Source organism: Grammomys surdaster, unplaced genomic scaffold (genome assembly GCF_004785775.1).
Source record: "Grammomys surdaster isolate TR1022 unplaced genomic scaffold, NIH_TR_1.0 98, whole genome shotgun sequence".
NCBI classification, from domain to species: Eukaryota; Metazoa; Chordata; class Mammalia; order Rodentia; family Muridae; genus Grammomys; species Grammomys surdaster.
The window spans coordinates 4,989,934-5,014,276 of record NW_021604577.1 but is presented as its reverse complement, the minus strand read 5'-3'; the positions used below and the strand labels follow the sequence as shown (position 1 = coordinate 5,014,276).

Here is a 24,343-nt window from a genome sequence, read left to right as displayed (position 1 = left end):
ACAAGCAGAAAAGCATCAATTTCTAGTAGAACAGGGGAGCAGATATTAAATCAATTTAAGACACAATAGATTAGATAGTGATGTGAAAGAGGAACAGGAATCTTTGAAACTATGTGATTAACAGGCAGTATTCAGGAGGGGAATGTTTGAAGCACATTAGATGAAGAGTGAAGAACAAGTGATTTCAGGGCAGAAGAACCAAGATGGTTGAAATGAAAGGTGCAAAACTGAAAGGCCTCAGTGTAAGACTTCTTAAACTGCTAATGAATGAGCCTATCCTGAGAAGAATTTTGAAAAAGTGCAATCACTTACCGTTTCTCTGCCATGCATTTTGGATGTTATTTTTAATGCAGGTGAAAGGAGGCAAAGGGCAAAAGAGGGAGAACTGACTGAGTTCCTTGTTGGAATCCTGGTTGAGGTTTATAGGGGTTTTAACCAGCCCAGCAGTGAATATAGTGAAAGAGATTGCATTCTGATTACATTCATAGGGAAAATTGACCTGATTTACTGATAAGAGTCCTCACAGAAAGTAAAAGGGAAGTAAACAGAGTCTAAGAACTTCCAAAGAAATTGGAAAGATATTTAATTGTGTAGTTATCATAGAAGGAGGTATTTAGCTGACTAGTGGCATACTTGTTCAATGCCAGCACTCAGGAGGCAGATGAACTCACTATGTAGACCAGGCTGGTCTTGAATTCACAGATCTTCCTACCTCTGCTGTCTCCTGTGTGCTCTTGGAGCTGTGAAAGGCAGAATTTTTCTTAGTGTATGTGCATGCGTGTGTGTGTGTGTGTGTGTTTGGCTTCCTAAGTGAAGCAAGCAAGAAAAGGATGACATTTGCCATTGGAAAATCCTATAGTCATGAGTTAAAGTCCAGAATATAATTTTACCAACATTTATGAAATATATATTCATAAAATAACCTTTATTTTTACTTTGTTCCTCCATGCCTTCTTTTTTCAAAGGTAATACTGCAAATCTTCAGACAAATCTTTCTGAGAAATGTGGGCAACTTGGATTGTCACAGATAGGTTGTAAAACTGGCAGTGTGGGTTCTGACTTACAGTTCCTGGGGACAGCCAATGGCCATCAAGATAAAGGTATAAGCTCCAGATTTACAAAGCAGCATTATTTATGTTACATATTATAAGTAACACTTGTAATGTTATTTATAATGTTACACAAGTGTCATTATGACACTATGTTGAAGTAATTATTTAAAACAGCCACTGGTAAAGCTGACTATCTATCTAAGCTGCGGCAGCTCTGCCTAGCTCAGCCACCATGTTCCATTGCCAGAGGCCACATGCGCCCAGCAGCTAGAACCAACCGGCCAGCCAGAAACACCAGCCGTGCCACCCACGAGATGCCAGCGTGGGAGATGGCTCTGCCAGTCTTCCATTCTATCTTCACAAGACTGGGCGTTGCCCAGACCACCCCACCATCCACACCGGCACAATAGAAAGATGAGACTTTAATGCTTAAAGATTAATCACAGGCTTATATATTTGGTAATGATCAATAACAAGATACCCATACAATCAGAAGTGTAACCCAATACACAACCTAGATATACCAACTACCTTTGCTACAGACACGTGAGCATCCACCTCCATCTCCCCTCTCTCTCTCTCTCTCTCCTCTCCTCGATCCTCCTCTTCCTTTTTCCTCTTCCTCTCCTAACTCCTCTCACCTTAGCTCCTCCTACATATCACCCTTACTGTTATTAAAAAAAAAAAAAACAACTTTCTCTCAAAATACAATTAGTGGAGCATAACTATACCAATTTGTATCAGTAAGGTACAAGATAGACCTAATACCCAGTCCATCATTTTGTTGACTAAACAGAACCTCTGTCATTTCTCCTAATTAAAAGACTTAGTTCTGAACCTGTTTTTTTTTCTTGGCTTTAGAATGAATGCCATCATGAGAAACCCTGTCTTGAAAAACCAAAAAAAAAAAAAAAAAAAAAAAATGCCATCTGAAAACCATCCTCTCAAAGAGCCTTGGTTGGCTGTGAGACTATAAGTCTTCAACTCCGTCAGAAATCCAGAATGACTGAATTAACTGAAGATAATGGGAAACACAAACTGTGGCTTCTAAAACTTAGCCAATTTATAGAGACTGCTGATTACCTTGACACCCTTACTTCAAAACATTGGAGCATCTGGTCTTCAGCCTTCTGGCCCAAGATCATCTGACAGACCTAGTAATGCAGAATTATTAAGGGCTGATTACTCTGTCTTGGCAGATATAATCAGTCGACTATTCTGCAAGTGTGTCCTTTTCTAGACAGTAATTAGTCTGTAGATGAAAAGAGGCAATTCTTGCCTAGTGGCTGTCTCACCACAACTGGAGTAACTCCAAAGATGCTCAATTTCTTCTTAGAATCCAAGACAGGGAGCTGTCAGGAGCAGACAGGTCTCTAATCACAATGAACATTAATACAGTAATGTTAGTGACGTCACTTCTGTGGACTTCTGATGTTTTTGAAAACCAACTATCTATGTAAAGCAATCTGGACTGTTGTCCATTAACTCCTCTCCGCTATTTCTAATTAAAATCTAGAAAATACCCTAACAATAAACTCAGAGCCATGTATTTGCTATAGGCCCTTAATTCACAGGCTAACCATCTCAAATCAATTAAAAAAGTTAAAGACTGAGTCTAAGCCTTATATTCCTAAATGTGTTATATAGGCACAATGCCTATGAGAGTAACAATATTAATCTCACTTTTATATCAGTAAGAAACTCGTACCAATGAAAACCTTAAATATGAAATCAAAATAAATTTTGTGCTATTTAAGAAGTATAACTTTAGCTTAATAACAATTATACAGATTTCTACCAATAGGTTATGGCTAAGTAATCAATCCTAGCTATTCCTCCCTGTTCCAACAAAACCACTACTTTTCCCTAGAAAGACAGCCCAATAATAACCACCTCAGTCCCCAAGCCCAGGGAATTGGGGCGTTGACTCTTCATTAACTTCTTCAAGCTGATTACGGGCGTTGAGATATTAGAAGAGGGGTAGGGGAAAGAGTAAATTGATAAGCCTCTGACGTCTGTGTCTTCACTGCATACAGCTGAAATTCCAGGACATCAGAGGTTGGAGCAGGTCTGCTCAGCTTGCTTGATGAGTAGATACACCAAGGCTATGTATTCTGCAATATACAATTCTCAAAACAAGTTTTAGCATCAAGATAATTTTTTGTTTGAATTCTGGAATCTAGTCTTCTGGTGATCTGCCTCTGTCATGTCTAATCCATATAATTCTGGGAGGTAGAAATATCTTAATCGTCTCTTCTGAAAACACACAGACAAAAGCTTTTTCCCAAAAAAGCATTTCCTTGAGCCAGTAACCAGAAAAACCTTTATCTTGACCTCTTTCCCAGAGGAAAAACATAACTGCAGAACTGAAAATCACACTCATCTTGAAAATAAAATCAACTTAATAACTAAAATACTATATATGCCTATTCTTTAGGCCTTCCCTATTTTGCCAAACAGGAAATGAACCCAGAATTCCCGTGGGGCCCATGTTAGACAGAACCCGAGTCTCCTGTATACCATCTGAATACGTCTGATTTACACTATCTTTCTGTTCGGCCCTCTGCCTACAACAGTCTTTTATTTATACCATCTATCTGTTTGGCTCTGTACTCCAGAGCAGCTTCCACTTGTACACTGTACTCTCTACTCTAGGGCCAGTGACAAGTTTCCCTATCTAAGTTCCAAACCGCGGGTGATAACCTTCATGTGATTTGGACAGATCTGTTTATAAATCTTACCTAAAAGCAAGTAATTCCTATATTTATCTTTATACTTAGTGACTTCTTCACAATGGAGGCTTATTTATTTGGCTCGCTTTGCTCAGAGCAGCCTGTATTTTCTCTGAGCAGAGGACTTGTCTGCCAGCATTATTTTGTACACAGTTCCCGCGCTGGAGTCACGTGGCTTTTATCAGTGCCAATCACTTGCTCACTTTCCTTTTAAAAAAAAAAAAATACAGCTTTTACTCTCAGGTGAATAGACTTAAATTTCTAGTGAATTTGTGCCTGAAATTGGTGTGCCACTTTGTTGAAGTAATTATTTAAAAACTAACTCACACACTAATTTGGATGATCATAATGAATACTTGTTATAATGTAATGATACTAATATTTTTATAACTATTCTAAAATGTTAGACTTCTTAATCTTGATTTAAATATGACTAAGTTATGACGAAGGCTGACATGAATTGAAAGTAACATTAGTTAAATAGTACTATGCACATGTATTTGTTTAAATTTTAAAGCTACATAGAATTTATTGCATCTTCTTAGGAACTATATAACCTCCTGATAGTCCTTTCAGATAAGACAGGATAGCTTATGCCTGTGATCCCAGCACTTGGGACAAGGAGAATTGCCATGACATAAACATAAAGTCTGGACCAACTGGGGCTACAGGGTGAGACCCTGTGGTTCTTCCCACCCTCATGGATTCTTGACTGACATTTGGTCTACTTGGTCCACTTGGTCCACTTGGGCAAAGGGGGCAAAGGGGGCAGAGACTTCAGAAGCCCTGTGAGTATACCTATGGAGAATGACCACACTGGGTCTGGCTAAAAGGATGCAACTTTACTTTGGGTGATTCAAGGCTTATAAAGTTTTGGGGAACTGAGGGTAGCAACATCCAGTATGAGCAAAGGTCATTGGGTGAGGAATTAGGGTATGGAATGCCTCATTAACATGGGAAAGCATTTCAAAAATCTTAGGTACTAGCTAAATGAGTTTTTATCAGTAGAAAGGAAATTGATCCTGTAATCTAACTAAGGCTTCTCAGGTAGAAGCCGTGTTGGGGTTTAGAATGCTTCTGACAAGGTGAGAAGAGACAGCCCTGCCAGTCCATATTGAGCAGGTGGACATTAGAGGTGGACTTTGACCTTAATTAGCAGAGTTTTCCCACAAGATCCTATTTCAAAAGGAAAAAAAAATACGTAGAGGTGTAAGAGGATGATGTAAACAAGTAGTAGTAGGAATTGATCCATTAAGCTTATGGTAGCTTATAGAGGACTGCTGGCCTAGGACACACAGGCGTTGGGTGTCACTCAAGAACCATTATTATAAAAACAAAACAAATAAACAAACAAACTCCTGCTGTGCCTGTTTTGCATGCCTTCAATTCCAGCTCTAGGAAGGTAGAGTTAGAAGTAGGAAGTTCAAGGCCAGCATCGGGTTTGTGGTAAGTTTGAAGGCAGCTTCCCATCCAACAGAAACAAAAGATAGGACTGAAGTAATGCAAAAACAAAGATGACATAATAGAATTAAATCTAACTTACCAATAATTGCCACCAACATAAATAGGAAAAACTTACCATTTGAATTTTAGTAATGGGACAGGAAAGACGGCTCAGTTGTCAATGATTTGTCTTGTAAGCATATGGGCCTTAGTTTCCATCTCTAGCTCCTGTGCAGACTCCAGACCCAGGAGTGTGCCCTTGTAATGCCAGTGTTGGCCAGACAGAGAGGGTGATTCCTCTGTTTAATACAGTCTGTTATTGTCAGAGTACTTCAGCCTAGTCCAAAAATAAAGTGAAGAGCAGTTAAGGACCACAGCTAACATAAACTTCTGCTCTCCACATGCACATGCTTGGACTAAGTACATAAAGAAATGCAATCAGATTTTTTTTTCCTCTGAAATGCTGCTTTATGGGTGTGTGGTGTGTGTGTGTGTGGGGGGGGGTGTTAATGGGTGGGATACAGCTCCAGGGTAGATAATGTGCTTAACATGTGAAAGACTCTACTAAATGCAACACACATTTAAGTTGGGAGAAAATGTGGGAAAGGTACAATAGACATATGCTCAAAGAAGATATGGAAATGTGTCCACCATAATTATTAGAAAATGAGAATAATGGTTCACTAAAAATATTCTTTTTACATATATATTTGATGTAAATGCATATATATGCTTACATATATATACAATTTTATAAAATTACAAGATGAAAATAACTACCAATGTAGTAGAAAATTTCAGGAGGATAAGAAAACTTTGGGTTTGAAGATATGAAGTATTTTTCTCAAAATTAATTAGTTTTATTCCTGACACAATACAAAAACAGAAATGCTATATGGGGGAGCTAAATATGAAAGGGGAACTTTGAACTCTGAGCCGATGAGTGTGTGTATGTAAGTAACATACTGTCTTTGTTTTGTTGCAGTGTATGCTGGCCTTAATTTTGGCAGTAAGACACAGCAAACATTCGGTAGTCAATCAGAACGACCTTCTTCATACTCTGGTTCCAATTCAAGCCCAGGACCCTTTACCCTTCCATCCTGTCCTCTCTCATCACCTCGAACTAGTCCAAAGCACACATCTCCTCTTTCTGTATCTCCAAAGAAGTCTCAAGATAATCCCATTAGTTTCTCAAATTCTTGGCCTCTTAAGAGCTTTGAAGGACTATCAAAGCCAAGTCCACAGAAAAAGCTTGTCAACCAGAAGTCAGCTGACCCTACAGGTAGGAACGATGGTAAAGATCAGTGTTTTGTTTAAGTTTATTTATGTTTGAATTAGTGCTTTAAAGATAATATATAACATTATTAAATTTTAAAACCTGGCTAACTATGTTTTCCCTCTGGCCTGTGAATATTAAGAAAGAACATAATAATATACTTAATAGAGCAGATAAACAGTAAAACATTGATTTGAAATCGTTTTTTTTTTTTACTTGTGTTACCACTTTAAGATGATTATGTTAGAACTAGGAAAGTAACAGTTCTTTATAGTACAAAGGGGCATACTGTAAGGGCCTACTAGCAAGTTTTTAGCATTGAAAATACAAAAATCCTTTATAGTTTACTATGATACCTATTTATGTACTTGACATTCATTGAAAATGTTTATTATTTGCCTTAAAAAAAAGATTGTAACGAATTTTCTCTTTTCAGTAACTAAAATATTCTCTCTTAATATCTTACACCTTGCCAGGCATGGTGGCACATACCTTTAATCCAAGCATTTGGAAGGTAGAGGCAGGCAGGTCTCTTTGAGTTTCAGGCCAGCCTGGTATACAAAGTAAGTCCAGAGCAGCTAGACTTCTGCTACACAGAGAAACCCTGTCTTGAAAACACAAAAACAAACCAATTATAATAATAATACACCATAGTCATGGCATTAGCATATAAATTCATTCAGACAAATCCAGTTTCCAAATAAAGTCTATTTAAAGGCATTCTCTATATCCTACATGCTTTTCTATCCTCAGCCTCTGAGGGAAGATATTCAGCTTTCAAGTTACTCACAAACCTAGAGTTCACTTGATAACCATAAGCTCAGTGCTTTTCTACTCAACCTATGCTATCACAATATTTTCACACTGACCCTTCACACCTTTCTGTTAATTTGTTTGTTCTACATATAAGATCAAGTATCATATTAAAAAGTAAGAATTTGGTCTATGGGTGTAACATAGTGGTAAAGCTGTTGCTATCTTGAAGTGTTGAGTTTGATCCCTAAAATCTCAGAAGTGTGTGTGTGCGTGTGTGCGTGTGAGCTTGTTCTTCCCAGTTCCCAGTGCTGCTTAACATACACCAGTCACTGAAATACTGTTTATATAATAAAATGAGACCAAATGAGTCAACTTTCTGGCTTATTTTGGACTTTATCGTTAACAAATATTAGTTATGATAACTCCAAATGTAGCTTAATATATAGTATTTTATATAATATGAAGGATTTCATACACTTACTTTTTGTTGAATAGTGATACTTTTATTTCATCTTATTTAATATAAATCTCTTTCTAATTTAAGATAATAAACTCTTTAATTTAAAATTACTTTATTCTAAATACTTATGACTCAAACATACTTCCTATGAAAATAAGAAAAAATAAAAAATATATATTTTTTTTATGTAGGAGAAAATTTTCAAGAAAAAACTACTCCAGTTCAACTTACACCTGCCTTGGTGAGATCACCTTCTTCCCGAAGAGGCCTAAATGGGTCAAAACCTGTCCCTCCCATACCAAGGGGAATAAGCCTTCTGCCTGATAAAACTGACTTAAGCACAGTGGGACACATAAAGAGACAGCCTGATGATATTTGGAAAAGTGAAAAAGATAATCTTACAATTGATCTTTCAGAATTGAATTTCCGGGATAAAGATTTGGATCAGGAAGAGGTGAGAACTAAATATCATTTTTAATCATTAAAAAACCCTTTCATATTTTGTAATATAGTCAGCTCACAGGGGAAACATGGTATTTTTTTTAGTACTATAACAGTTTTTCTTCTTTATGAAAATAATTCCTGTTGGAACTGGCACTGTAACTCACTGTTGCTCACTTTAGAAGTGTCATGTGTTGGTCCATTACTTTGACATGTAGCCCTTGCAGGTTCTATGTAGATGTCCCATTCTCTGAAGGGGCTTATCTCTTGTTACCCTCTCTAGAGTGTGGAAGGACCTGGAGTAGCTGATTAGCTGCTTTCACTTATAATCTGTGATTTCAGAGGCACTAAGTATTCATTGAATTCATACAATATATTCAATCATTTTGCTCTTTGCCCAAAAGTGTCACGGTTAATAATAGTAGAACATAGTAGTTCACAGCCTTGTAGGTTGTTTATTAACCCGAGCAATGGAGTCTGCTTCTTCTTCTGTGTATATAATGCCATCTATTTTGTTTGTACTAGATGGAGGGTTGGCTAATGAATGAAGTTCAAAAATCTAAGGCTAGCTCTTGTATATCTAACAATTGATCTCATGAGTTATTTGCTTTTCTTTTTCTTAGATGCAGAGCTCTCTAAGGTCCCTTCGTAATAGTGCAGCTAAGAAAAGAGCCAAACTGAGTGGCAGCAGCAGCACCTCTGATGTTGACAGTCCCGACTCTGCTATGAAGCTTGAGCTGACCATTGACTCCCCATCCCGCTCCTCCTCCCCAAACATCAGCTCCTACAGTGAGAGTGGAGTTTACAGCCAAGAGTCATTGACCTCCTCTCTTTCTACAACTCCCCAGGGGAAGAGAATAATGTACTTTATTTTCTGAGATGTTGATATTCACCTATAATTTGTGATCTAGACCTCTAACATTGTATCTAGAAAAGAAGTAAAGCTATTTAATTTTTAGTTCTTAAAATATTTAAATATGCTGGATGTGATGACATATGCCTTTAATCCCAGTACTGGGAAGGCAGAGGCAAGCAGATCTCTGTGAGCTTGAGTCTACCCTGGTCTATATAACAGCTGCAGGCTAGCTAGGGCTATATAGGCCACATTTCAAACAAAACAAAACAACTTTAAAACCTTTAAAACAGTTAAATACCTTTAAAAAACAGTGTGGAATGTAACCAGTGGCACCTTGCTTACCTTTGGTGGAGTAGGGATAGAAAGAGTGAGTGACTCTAACTGTAACTTTAGATCTCCACAGTTATTATGGGCCTTGTCGCAAATGCTTCACTTGTTTTCCTAAGATTTAGTCTAATATCTCTGTCTCTTAGCTCTTTTCTGGATTATTCGCTTTTTTGCCAATTGACTTACATTATTTTTATTTCTAGGTCAGCACACGTTCACTCTGGGTTGTGGGTAGGCTCTACCCAGTGTTGCCCCACTATTTTTTATATTTTATTTCCATTATCTTATAAAGCTTGGGATTCCATTAGCTCATTTATTTAGCCCAGTGAGGATTTGGGCTGCCTACATTAACAGTTCTGGGATTCAAGTCCTGGCTAACTTATACCTGCTTTCCCAGAAAACCTCTGCTCTGAAAAAGTGACCTCACCTGGGTTCTGGGCATTTTTGTGACTTCATAGTCACAGAATACTTCATTGAAGTAATTCTCCCTTTATTTGGGACTGAAAGTCAATAGTAGAAATGCCATGATGTGGGTAGATAGATGTATAGTTAACAATCGCTAAATAGTTTTCTAAGTAGTGGCATAACTTTATACTCCTACTGGTAATGTGAAAGTTATGACTGTTACTCATTCTTGCTAACATTTAATGTCAGTCTTTTGTTTTCCTTTGGCTTTATTTGTTAATATACAGCTATCAGAAGTAAATTTTTAAAATTTAAAATTAATCTTCAATTTGATTAACCTCTCCCAAATGGAAGTAGACACTGCCTAAATATCAGCAGTAATAGAATTTAGCAGAATTTTTATGTTTCATTTTAGAAATTTGTCTTATCCTATGGTTTTCTCTTTCACATTTTTAACTTAAATTATAACTTATACTCAGAAACCTTTTATTCCTGGAAATTCCTTCACTGTTCCTACTTAGATAGAATATTGGGATATATTTATGTAATGGATCTAGAATGACTTTAACAAAGTAATAACTTACATTAAACATGTAATTTTTAGATCCTATAAGAAGCTGAAATCTTGTGGTGTAACTCCTGCAGTTGCAACATAATGTTAAAATTTTCAAACCAATTGGGAAGAAAAGTTCATTTTATATTTGCAACATTTAGGATTATGTCTAAGTTATTTTCTTCAAGTATTGAACTCTTCCGGATGCGATTGACCTCATTGCCTTTAAAGAACGTATGATTTCTATATTTTTGAGTTTGACAGCTTTGGGATACATTTGGGGGAATGTGGATGGTCCGGGAATTGAATAGGGCCTTGGACGAGCATGGAATCCCTGACTACATCTGCAGCCCTTTTAGGTTTTGGGGTTTTTTTTTTGTTTTGTTTCTTTGTTTGTTTGTTTGTTTGTTTGTTTGTTTGTTTTAATGATTTTGCTAAGTTGTCCAGGCTGCTATATAGTCTAGGATGGCTTTTACTCTTGGAGTTCTCCTGCCTCAGCTTCCTGAGTATAGAATAATTATTCTTAACCAACTTGTATCTTGCCTCGAGAGTCATTAGCAAAGGACATCCCTATTTCCTGAGACAAGTTATCTCTCAGTGAGTTGAAAGAGAAACAGGATTTAAAACCATACTTGTAGAATGAAGATCTTTCTTTCATCTAGCTAAAATATACTCAGTATGATTTTACATTTCTAGTAGTCTAGAGAAATGGTTCTTTCCAGAGCTTCAAAACAAACCATCAAGATGACTCTCAGAATAAAAGTGCTTAACACCAAGCCTGATAACGCAGTTCTGAGCTCCAGGACTCACATGGTGGAAGGAGAGAAACAGTTTCTGACCACCACATGCACTCCACATACATTTATGGACACAAAATAAATATGAAAATTTTAATTATTTAATTTGATTTCTTAATAGGACCAATGGAAAATATACATGTTATCTAGTTAGTAAATTGTGTTGCTTTGTGAAATGTCTGTCACTCATTGTATTATAGCTAGATTTTTTTTGCATTCCAGATTTAATATTATTTAGTGATGAAGGCTTGCTTTCTTGTTAATCAAGACCTGTGGGCCTTTATAATATGTGAATGGTAGAGCAAAGAAAAGTTTGAAGAAAATGACGTTTATAAAACTCAGTTTTTGCTATTGTTTGTAACACAGTCCAGTCTCTATTTCTCTCTATATAATGGTATATTACATGTCTATAGTCACTTAGGAGATAATTTAGATAACTTAGTTCTTTATGGTCCAGGCAGTAAAAAGTATTTACCTGGTCTAGGCATGGTCATATACAAATTTAATCCCATCGCTTGGGAGACAGCTATAAATAGCTCTTTATGAGTCTTGATAGTGAATTGAAGGACAGCCAAGACTACATAGTGAGACTTAGTCTCAAAGTCAAAAGAAAATGACGCCACACAAACAACAACAAATATTTTTAGCCATATATTTTCATTCCTGTTTTCATGTTTACCTAGACTCCTAATAAGTAAAGGAAAAGAATATACAATAAGTGATATGTGTGTATCACAGTTCTGAATTGTAAATGTTGATTGAAATTACTTTGTTTCATTAGGTCAGACATATTTCCAACATTTGGATCAAAACCTTGTTCAACAAGACTTTCTTCTGCAACGAAAATCTCCCATGCTGCTGAACAGAGTTCCAGTATAGGTATTCTATGTTTTATGAATATGCTTTATAAAGAATATGACTGTTTTAATAATATAAAAAAGATAACAAATATATCTTAGATTTTTTTATACTTAACAGTTTGTAACTAATCATAACTCATCAAAAAGCTACTCTAATGAGGGTAACATGGCTTTGATTGGGAAAAAAATATTTACTTGACTCAGTCATTGGTCTTGATGTGGCAGATTCCTCTGTGAGATATTTTGTTTAATCGGTATGCATTGAGACCTGACTATCAGAATTTTGAGAGCTCCCTTCATAATTTTAATATATAATAGTTTGAGAACACAAGTATCACAAGATGACAAAAAATATATTCATCAAGTTATTACTAGCTGACACTAGTTAACTATTATTTGTTCGTGTATATACATGAACTAATAAATATGTTTGTATGCCCTTGTTAGTTTTCTGAACCTGAGATTATTACTTCTCAAAGAATACCTTTAGAAATTAGTTATCATTTTGAAAAATATTTACACTCTAGAACCTAGGTATGACTTTTCTTGATGATTAGTAAAACTATATTGAATCGTGGTTAAATTATACCAAACTAGGCTATATTTTCATATGATTTCAATGTAAAAACTCCTAACAGTTTTAGAGGTAATTTACATTATAATACCTGTATATGATTATTTATAACATAATTACCCTTTTGTTTTTAGATGTGTTTTAGTTTTATCCTTTTTAATCCCATCACCACAGCTTTCTTTCACAATTCCTCATTTCTTCCCTGGTAAGCCTGCATAGCTGCACAGTTTCTGTCTGGTTCATAACCCATTTCCCATTGTAAACTGACTCTAGTGGCCATTTTTCAACGATCTGGCTCCTGCTGACTTTTCCCAGTTAATTTTTACCCCTTTTTCCTTTCTTTTTATCAGACCCCTTGACTCAGTCATTTAGCCAGTTAGACTCAGAGCACACTTAGTCCACTTTCTGTCCTTTAGCATTTGCTCAGATTTCTTGTGAATGAAATGTATACCCATCCCGCCCTCTGGCTCAGTTGCTTTCTCTGTTTCACAGACAGTATTGATAACTAACCTTTTTTGGATACTCTTTTATGTTTTATATAATGTGTTGCAGATAAGATTATTGCGTATGTGTTTGGTGTCTTATGTGGCCATGTACATACTAGGCAAGTGCTCTACTACTGAGCCACTAATTTATGCTACTGTAATTATATGTTTTTTTCTTTGGCTCTCAAATTCTTTTTAGTATTATTTTATGTAACACTGACTAGAACTGGCAGTACCCCTCCCTTAGTCTCCTGAATGCTGAGGTTACAAGCGTGTGCCACTGAGTCTAGGAAGCCCTCAGATTCTTGGTTTCTAGTGATTGTTTTCCTCAGTTAATTGCCAAGTACCTGTCCTAATCTTGAATCCTTGACTTAAATGAGTGTGTTTGGCTTTCTAACTTGCAAAAGTAATATTCAACATTGAGATATATATTCAATATACAGAGTCATTTTTTCCTAGCTTTAGTGTGTTAAAGACCACCACTTTAACTCCAAATTAATTTATAATAATAGTCACACCATGTACAAATTAACTACTTTGAAACTTTGTTTCTCAATCTAATAATAAAGAGCTGGAAAAGAGTGATGAAACCTTAAGCATACAGCACATATAAAGTCCCTGATGGGCTTTCACTAGTATATATGACTACAGGGAGGGACATAAAGACATTCCTAAACTATTTCTTTAATCTTTTTTAATTTTGAGCATCCTAACATTATTTATCACTTTAAACATATTTGTACAGGGTTGAAGAGGGAGCTGACTCCTCGATTGAATCTAGTTGTAAAAGGAACTCTAAGTTTACTTTAGGATTGGAAAAATAACTGACTTAAAGACTGGATTTGAGTTCCTTTCTGCTGCTACTCTTGTGAACTTAGGTGGTATTTATATCAATCAGCAATTGATTATAATAATACCTACCACTATGTATAATGTGTTTCTCTAAAATTAACAAATATTTGGTAATTTCAATACATACTTAATTTTTATATGTGCATAGATTCTGAGTCCACACCTCATACCTAGTGTACGCCTGTTTATGAGGAGAAATCAGTACTCTTATCAAATCTTGGGGATTTCTAGTAACAAACTTGAGAAACACTGTTGTTACTGGGTTTAATATAAGATATCCTTGATAAGTTTAACAGTCTATCAAACTATTAAATTGGTCATGTTTAGGATCATTTTCATTTGAGTTTGCTTTGTCATCAGTAAGTGATTTATTGTACAACATGAAAAGGATACTGATCATAATAGAGACTGTGTGACGTTAAATCCAGACATGGTATAAAGTTGATGAGACAGCATGCCTTTACTGCAGTGTTTCCAGGGAATCTTTCCTTGTATATTTTATCCTTTACTGTAAATAATACTGAATTTCCTAAATTACTTTCCAATACCATTAGTGCCAAGTATTGGTAGAAACATTTCTACCTAAAGCCAATATATTCTACTAATGTCTAATATCTAGATTAACTGTTAAAACTAAAAATTTTAAAATTCGGTTTCTTCTGGAAGATTATTATCATTTAAAATGAAATTTTTGTTTTAGTTTTTTGAAAGAAAGTCTCATGTAGCCCGGTGGTCTTGACTTACTGTGTGGCATTGAACGTCTGATCCTCTTTACCTCACAAGTTCAGGGATTATTGACGTGCTGCTGTGCCAGTCTTATGTGGAACTGGGGATCTAACCTAGGGCCATATTCATGTAAGCAGTTCTTTGCTTGTATCTCCTGTTCTCCCTAGCTCAGCTTTCAACAGCCAGCACTTTTCCAGCTATTTGTTTATTTATTACATTATTTATGATTTATTTTTGCTTTATGTGTACTGGTGTTCTGCCTGCATGTAGGTCTTTGTGAATGTGTCAGATCCCCAGGAACTGGAGTTATAAACATTGTCAGCTACTATGTGGTTGCTGGGAACTGAACCCTGGTTTTTTGGAAGACCACTCACTGCCCTTAACTGTTGAGCCATCTCTTCAGCCCCAAGTATTGCATTATTTAAAAATGAAGTATATTATTGCTTGCTGTTCTACATTGGAAATATGTATAAATGTGGGCAGGGATACAAAAATACTGAATAGGAATTTTTATTTAGTAAACATTTTGTAGCTCCAGTAGTGGTAAAGTATAGTATAGTGTAGTATAGACGATTTAGACATTCAAATGTAGATTAACAAGTAGTTCATTTTTTGCTACTTGTTAAAGGGGCATAAAAACAATACTGTTATATTTTATTTTTTTAGAGATATAATATTTTTTTTGTTTTTTGTTTTTTGTTTTTTGTTTTTTTTTGTTTTTGTTTTTCGAGACAGGATTTCTCTGTGTAGCTCTGGCTGTCCTGGAACTCACTCTGTAGACCAGGCTGGCCTCGAACTCAGAAATCCACCTGCCTCTGCCTCCCAAGTGCTGGGATTAAAGGCGTGCACCACCACCGCCCGGCTAGATATATAATATTGTTTGAGTATTTGCAATGTACTAGGCAGTATATTAAGTTCTTTATGTGTATTTGCCCCACCCCCAGCCCCAGAGAGAGGGGATATATAAATCAAGGCCTCATTGTGTAGACCAGGCTATCCTTAAGCTTTCTGTATATAGCCCGTGCTAGCTTCAAACTCATGGTGTTTCTCCTGTTTTGGCAACCTAGGCTCTAGAAATTTTTCAGCACATACCACTATACCTAGCATTCATTTTCCTGCATTTAACTTATGTGATAGTTCTGGGAAAGTTTTTACTCTTCTTCCAATTTTACATACATTTTACATACATTACCAGGATCTCTCAGCAGTTAAGTTGCAGGGCAGAAATCTACAGTCTGTTGAGCATGATTCCAGGTACAGAGCTCTTACTCATGTGAAGTGTCTGAATCATCAGGCAGACCAGTGCACACTAATCACATGGGAGCACGAGAGAAAGGAGTAAAGAACGTAGACCCCTTTATTCCTCTCTTTTAACATTTGGATTTTTTCTTTTTTCCTTCCTTCCTTCCTTCCTTCCTTCCTTCCTTCCTTCCTTCCTTCCTTCCTTTCTTTCTTTCTTATATAAAATTAGCCATTGCTATAACATTTGAATTTCTTCCTTTTTTTGTGAAAATTTAAGGATTTCATTTATTAATTTAATTGGTTAAGTTCTTAATTCATTTTTTGTAGCCCTAGTTGTGATTGAACTTTTTATGTAGCCTAGGCTGACCTCAGACTTGTGATCCTTCTATCTCTAGTTCTTGGATGCTAGGATTACAGGTATGCACCACTACATGACGTTTAACATACAATTATTTAATTAACTTTTTCAAACATTATAGTATTTATTTCACTGAAAGTTACATAGCTTAAAATATAGTGAAACTTTAAAAATTACTAACATAATTTCTAATATTATATTGCTAATCTTTTTAAAAAGGTATTTAGCAAAATAGATTTAGAGGAGAGGTATGTACCTATTGTGAAATATTACCAAATTATTTAAATAAATATTATTTTATTTTATAGGGATAACAACATCCAGTGTAAGCATAATTGGTCAACGTATGAACTATGGGTTTGGATGTGGTGATTTTGAAGATGATAGGTCACATGACATTTCACCTAGTGCTTTAAAAATACAAAATAAGGAACACCCAAGACATAAGCATACAAAAGGTTTGTAAATTTCATGACAAATTAAATTTTTAATATTCAATATCTCTAAGTCAGAATCTTCTCTAAGCATACCAAGAAAAAATAATACTTAGAACTCTTAACTTTAAGATTTTTAACTTACCATTCTACTGATAGGTTATTTAGGTTTATTGTCTATGCTCTTGTCTAAAGGAGCCAATGCAAAAGAGTAAACATTGGCTAAAACTAGGACTTCATGCTGGGCTTTACCCTAAGAACATGTACAGGTGCATACATACTAACAACTTTTTTTATAAGGCATTTCATCACTCAGATATAGTAAGAAAATCATGTAAGTTGTGTATATAGGCGGTAACCATGCACCTAAGATGTGGCAGCAGGAATGTACCTTCCTTCTGCTAGGTAGAACTTCTCTGTTGTCACTAGCCACTGTAACTGTTATATTTTTAAATTGCAATAGTGATCAGTACTGCGGGTGAGTGCTTTGTCCATTTCCTAAGTTGTTCTGTGCTAGATGCCCTTAAAGCAATGTCTTTAGCTAGGTGGTAGTACTGTCTTATAGTCTCAGTACTTGGGAGCTTGTGCCCTGACCGGAGTGTTACCATGAGTTTAAGGCCAGCCTGGTGTACATTGTGAGTTTCAATAAGTAAAGAGCTGCCTTTTGGGGGTTGGGGGCATGTGACAACTGTGGAGCTGATAAGATGAGCATTTTAGCTAGACATAGTGGTGCATACCTGCAGTCTCAAGACTCAGGAGGTAGAGGCAAGAGGTTTGTGCATTTGAGGCCTCTCTGGGTTACATAGCAAGACTCTGCTTCAAGAATGACACAAAGCAAAAGGGGGAGTGGGGACTTCTGTCCTTCATCATTTCTAATCATCTGAAGTCATAGACAGGGAGGCGTCAGGAACGCTAGGCTGTGTATTACCTGCAGTAAACTGGGGAAGTGACCCGACCTCAGCGGCCCAGGAGAGGGCAGTGTTCTGGAGACTGCCCTAGTCTCCTTTTGGTATGAACTGCTGCCTTCACTCTGATTGCTTAGCTCTTGATGATCATGTACAAGTCTGTGTACAGCTCCATCGTTGTCTGTTTCATCTTCAACCCTAGCCTATGTAAACTCCTTAAAGGAAGGAAGGAAGGAAGGAAGGTATTACTGTTGTTGTTCTCTGTGGTAGCTAATGTATATATAGCAAGTATTCTGATTTTAAATATTCATTGAGTTAATTCATCTGTAATTTTTATGAAATAAATTTTCAATTTTTAAAGGCCACATGTTCTAAAATGTACCGTGGTGTTTTTAAATGTGTTTTTTTTTCTCTCCCCTTCTTTTTTTTTTTCTTTGTTTTAGGATTTACTAGGTCATCAAATTTACAGCAGATTTCCAGTTTTGACTTCACATCTACAAATACTTTATCAGAAGACTCAGTAGTAGTTGTTGGAAAAGGTATTTCAAAGTTATCTAGCCTATTAATTTATGCATTCTTTACACATAAACAAATTTTGTCAATATTAAATAATTAAAAATGAATGCTTAAATCCATATTTCTGCCCTTGAATAAAATTATGGGTTGTTATTGTTAGTAACTCTCAAAAAGTAGTTGGATATTTCTAAGACAGTTCTAAGGTAATTGTAAAAATTTTATTATGATTTAAAGTCAAATTGCAATAATATAATTTAATATAAAATTTATTGTTTCTAATAAATCAAAATGAACCCATGTTATGTATTTTAGAGATGTAAGAGGACCTTCAAGTAGGATAATTACTTTAAGTATCTTTAAATATTCTTTTTCTTAAATGCTTTCTCACTTATTTTTCTCATGACTGTAACCAGATACCTTATAAAAAACAACTTGAGAGATAAGAAGTGTGACTTAGCCCAGGATTTAAGGGAATAGAGTGCATTGCAGTGGGGAAGTCATAATGGCTGCCCAGTAGCTGGTCACCCTGCATTTGCAGTAAGGAGCAGAGAGATAAACATCCAGCTTAGTTCCTGCTTTCTGTTGAGTGTAGGACCCCACCCCACTCACCTTCAAGGAGCATCACCCCTCAGTCAGCTTCTCTGGGAATGTCCTCCTTGCCTAACCCACAGGTGCTGTTCCTCAGATGACCTTAATTCCAGTCAAGTAGATTTATTATCACAAGTCTACACCTCTTGTCAGTCTGATGTTCAAACACATCACTTTAAATCATAACATTCTACCTTTGGCCCCACGGTTCATGATCATGGAAAAAATGTATTTTTTCCAACTTCAAAACTTTCCATAGTCCCACCATTAAAAAGTCCAGAATTTCTTGAGACTGAAGGCTGTCTTATAGCACGAACCCCAATAAGATAAAATAAATTTTAAAATAAAGTAAAACAAAGTTGCATACTTCAGTATACAGTGACACAAAGTAAACATGCCCATTTCAAAAAGGAGGAATAAAGCCAAGGAAAGATCAGACCAAAGCAAGACAGAAACTCAACAGCACTGCTGCCAAACCTATAACCATGTGCCTTGTGATCACCGTTTCGGGTTCATTGGCTCTGAGTGGCCCTGGTCTCCCAGCTCCACCGTCTGCAGCACATTGCCCTCTTCGTGAGCCGGCTCCACTCTGCGCATGAAGTTTCCCTCAAAAACATCCCATGGTCCTGGGATCGTTATCTACTGAGGTCTGCATTACAAATTAGGCTTCATGTTTAGAGCTTGTCCAATGGTATCTGTTGCTGTGGTAAAACTGATTTGAGAAAAGAAAGGATCTCTGTGGCTTACAGTTTACAGTCCATCGGGAAGGGAAGCCAAGGCAGGACCTTAAGGAGGAACCTAGAGTCAAAAACTGAAGTAGAGGCCATGGAAGATACTATCCCATCATGGTAGGGAGGCATGACAACAGGTGATAGGCATGGTGGTAGGAGGAGGAAGCAGAGAGGGCAAACTGGAAGTAGAGCGAGGCTATAAACTCTCAAAGCTGGCCCTCCCAGTGGCATGCTTCTCCAGCAAGGCCACACCTCCACATAACATCAACAAGTGGGGACCAAGTGTTCAAATGCCTGAGACTGAGACTGTTACGGACACAGTTTCATTCAGTAGCCTCTCAAGATCCCCCTTGCATAGAAACTGTTCCTCTCATACATTGCCCAGACTCCATAATCTTCTAGAACCTTGACATAAATTTCTGTGACCATTTAACTTTTGTCTATTTGAAAAATATCCATATGGATTGTGCTGCCGAGTTCTGCTGCCAGTTGGGGTAATATCTGTAATATTTGTAGTCAGTGCTTCATACTTGCGTTGTGTGTGCAGTCAGAAAGCAGAGGAAGGTGAATGCGAGTGCCAGTGCGCCTTAGTTCTTTCCGAGCTGAAACGAAGACGGGTAAGATACACAGCAAGGAGGATACACAGCAAGGAGGCATCTTTTTGTTAAGTATTATGAAACAGAATTTTTTGGAAATACTTAATTTGATAATCTCATTGAAGACTCCTCAAATTATCTCTAGAATATTCATGTAGATTTATTGTCTGTAACTTCAGTTTCTGTTGTGACTTTGTCTATGTCTGATCCTCTGATGACACGATGACCACAGCAACTCTTGTAAAAGAAAACATGTCATTGGGACTGGCTTACAGTTTCAGGGGTTTAGTCTAGTATCATGTGCCAGGAAACATGACAGCATGCAGACACACTGTGCTAAAGAAATAGCTGAGAGTTCTACATCTTGATCCACAGGCAGCAGGAAAAGAAAAGGCTTGGCATGGGCCTTTGACACCTCAGTGCACACTCACAGGGACACACTTCCTCCAACAAAGCCATAGTTCCATCTTTTCAAATTGTACTCCTCCCTGGTGACCAAGGATTAAAATGTAAAAGCCTATGGGGTTCATTTTTACTCAAACCACTATACTTTGGACATAGCTTTTTTGTTGTTGGGTTTTTTTGGCCTAACTTTTCATAAAACTGTGGAAATCTACTTTAGAATTTATGCTTCCCTTTCTTCCTTGCGTATCTAAACAAATCCCAGTTCAAAGTTTTACACTTAGAAATCATCTTAAATATATAGTTCACAACAGTCTTTCTGAGTCTTCCCATGAACCTCACTTAAATATGTGATTTTCACCTACATTTTCAGAAACAACTATCTTCTTGTCTGATTAGGATATTTGCTTGTACATTTCATGAGTATTTAACGTGTGTTTGACAGTGTACTGTTTGTTTTTTGAATGAAATATATGATATTAAAATTTGTTATCTGGAGTGCTAAACATAAACAGTAACTGATGGTTTGATTGCAGGTGTATTTGGAAATCCAAATTCAGTACCAACAACTTGCAACCAGCCAGTGATATCCTCTGTGGAAAATGAGGATACATTTTCAGTGAAACCAAGCATTGAACCACCATCAGGGATTTATGGAAGAGCAGTCCAGCATAATATTCCACTATATCTTGATGTTGAAAATGACAAAGATGTAAGATTATCTATTAATCTTTAGCTATAATAGCTCAAAATGTAGTTTATATAAGATATGGGGTGGCAAACTTCATTTAATTAAGAACTTTACATTTATTTTGAACTTGTCTGTGTATTCCTGTATGTGCATGCATGTGTGGGTGTGGGGGGGGGCATTGTGCGTGCATGTGTGCATGTGTGTGTGCGCGTGTGTGTGTGTTTGTGTGGAAGTGAGAACACAACTTTGTGTGTTGGTCCACTACTTGCACCTTGTTTGAAGGAACATCTCCATCACTATACTGCGTAAGTCAGGCTAGTTGCTGTACAAACTTTCTGGGAATTCTACTGTTTCCATCTTCACTCTTGTAGAAGAGCTAGAAGTATACCACTATACCTGGCTCTATTTGTGTTCTACTGTTTTAAGTTCAGCAAACTTGAACAGTATACTCTTGATACACAGAACTGTCTCCCCAACACCTTGATTTATATTTTTAATATTTTAGGTAATTGAAATTTTGATTTTTAATCACTTAAATTTGTGATATATAGTTTGCTTTTATGCCGTGCTCATGGTTTATATAATATGGTTGTGCACGTGTATATATTCAACAGTTTGTGGGGTATTTTCAAACACTGACAGATTGCTATCCTTAAACATGGATTTACTTAAGTATTAGTACTATATAATTCTTTCAGCTTTTAGGAGTTGTAAAATAAGAATTAAAAAACACTTAGTTGGTCCAAGATCAATTATAATCTTAGCACGTGAAGAGGAAGAGGCAGGAAAATCATAGGTTCAAAGTATTAGGACTGTATAGAGAGGGAAAGACCAGCCTGGGCTATATGATTCTGTCTCAAAACAGAGAGTATAATTTGTTTTCTAGAGTCATTTCATGTGCTTATGTATTTCTCCTGGTCACTTGCTCTTTCTCACCATGCTTGCTCATACTTTTCTGAGATAAAGATATTTTAAAAGTCAAGCTTCCTGAGTTATTCCAGATATTTCAACTTTTTCTTGCAGACTAAAGTTTCTATTGCAAAATCTACTTATGACAAAATGAGACAAAAAAGAAAAGAAGAAAAAGAACTTTTTGATACTAAAGATTGTGAACGGAAAGAGACAAATCCCTGGGAACGAATAAAACATCCAGGAACTGATAAAATGACATCCGAGAGTAAGTTGTTTTGTGAATGCTTGCTAAAGTACAGTTGTCGAAACAGGGCAACATGGAGCTGCTTCTTAAGGTTTGCTTCTGACTTTGCCTAGCTTTAAGACCAGGGATTAGCTTCAGTTTAGTTCAGCATATGAAACTCCTGATTGTTTTCAGATCCAGATTGACTCAACAATCCCTTCTATACTCACTGAAATTATTCCCTTTTCACTAAAAAGTGCTCTTCTGTTATAGTTAGGGTAATTGACATAGTGAAGTCAGTTTGTGTTTGATCATGACCAGAACTATCAGTCTAGTGTCCATGTTTGGCTTTGTGCACTTAACTGTTTGTATTCATGCACTTCTGTGTGTGTGTTTTTAGAAGCTATAAGTTGGCATCTAAGTTTTTGAGTTGGAGTCTCTCAGTGAACCTGGAGCTTGCAAAATCAACCAGACTTGCTGGATACAAACTGCAGGGATCTTTCCCTGTCTTCTTCCATCTGCTGAGATTAGAGGCCTGTGTTGCCATGCCCATCTTTTTACATGGATCCTAGGGATAGAAATAATGTTTACCTGTCAATCGTTTAATGACTAAGCCATCTCCTGGGCTGTCTTTAAGAGCAATGAATAGATCTTGGGTATACTACACAACTGCATGTCCTTTTCTTTGATCCACGAAGCCCTGTTAGTAGGCCCATATGTGCATAAGATTGGGGCTCTGCCCAGTGGAGCATGGGTGGTAGTGTTTTTAAGATAAGATTTTGTGTCACATAGGCTTGCCTTAAACACACTGTGTAGCCTCAGATGACTCCAGACCATTCTGTCCCTACCTCCTAAATACTGAGAGTCAAAGTGTGTGCTGCCTTGGTTTATATACAGTTCTTTTTTGGTTGTAATACTTCAAAGCTAGATGTGTGTGTGTGTACATTAATGATGCCCAATGAAAGGTAGGTCTGAACCAGAAAAGCTAATTGAAGTGGGTTTGTTGTTGTTGTTTGGCATCGTCTTCCGACCATGGGATGTACTGTTTCTGTCTCTTAGTACTTGTGTCAGGTGGCCTCATCCACCTTTGTTTTTTCTTATCTTCTACAGACACCCACATGGACTCATGTAATAACACCAGATAAACTAAAGCTAAAGAAATAAAGAATCTGTAAAACCTTTAGTTTCAATTTTTGAAACATTTTTATGTATAATTAGTGAACAACATCAAATGAAAGTTCTTCTTCTTGTGATTTTAAGATTTTCTTACCAATATCATGGTTAATAATCTTTTATGATAATTATTTTCTAGTCCCTAATAATTTCTTTTTAAAAATTGTTAAATAAAAAGAGAACCAATTGATTTTTTTTCTCACAAAGGCCCATTCTTTGTTTGTTTGGTTGGTTGGTTTTTTTCCCCCTTTCTAATACATAGTCTTATATTGTGCAGCGCTCTCAAGGCATTATTGGGAGAAAATGTTTTCCCAGTGTCTTAGATAGTGCCTTGAAAATGTCTGATAAATACCTGATTATGGAAAAAGCACATTCATATTGCTACACATGGACTTCAGATTTATAATAGTCATTAATTCTATATTGATAGAATGTGGGTAGGGAGAGAAGAGAGGGTGGATGAATTGTGATATCACAATATTTTACATACATGTGTAAAGTTGTCAAAAGAATAAATTAATAAAAATATTATGTGTCAATAGAAAAAAATCTGTATTATAGTTGTCTCTATAGAGATCAATGTTCTTTATTTTTAAATTAATAGATGTATAGTAAAATAAGTATATATACACACAGTTTTTAGAAATTAGACCACATTGATTCCTTTTGTTCTATTTTTCCCCTTTTTTCTTTTTTTTTTGTTATGGTTTTTCAAAACAGGGTTTCTCTGTGTACCTAGCCCTGGCTGTCCTGGAACTCACTCTGTAGACCAGGCTGGCCTCGAACTCAGAAATCCGCCTGCCTCTGGCTCCCAAGTGCTGGGATTAAAGGCGTGCACCACCACTGCCCGGCTTATTTTTCCCTTTTTTTATTATTATTCTTTAATATTTTTTTACAATCCAGTCATTATCCCCCTTCTAGTCCGCCCTCCAACTGTTCCCCTCCCATTCCTCCTTTCCCCCCAAACTGCGTCTCCA

General features: G+C 36.5%; 1 protein-coding gene across 3 annotated transcripts in view; it reads left to right on the top strand.

Moving 5' to 3' along the window:
• The window catches only part of Togaram1 (TOG array regulator of axonemal microtubules 1), a 61,870-nt gene that overhangs the window by 12,601 nt on the left and 24,926 nt on the right, over positions 1-24,343 (top strand). For 2 of the 3 annotated variants that reach the window (XM_028782435.1, XM_028782450.1), the window contains exons 3-11: positions 966-1,100; positions 6,213-6,509; positions 7,911-8,173; positions 8,784-9,022; positions 11,880-11,977; positions 16,504-16,653; positions 17,978-18,073; positions 20,904-21,079; positions 22,082-22,235. In XM_028782435.1, the coding sequence (XP_028638268.1) occupies positions 966-1,100; positions 6,213-6,509; positions 7,911-8,173; positions 8,784-9,022; positions 11,880-11,977; positions 16,504-16,653; positions 17,978-18,073; positions 20,904-21,079; positions 22,082-22,235 (1,608 nt within the window). The remainder of the gene's footprint in view (positions 1-965; positions 1,101-6,212; positions 6,510-7,910; positions 8,174-8,783; positions 9,023-11,879; positions 11,978-16,503; positions 16,654-17,977; positions 18,074-20,903; positions 21,080-22,081; positions 22,236-24,343) is intronic. The other variant, XM_028782443.1, reaches the window with a different exon arrangement.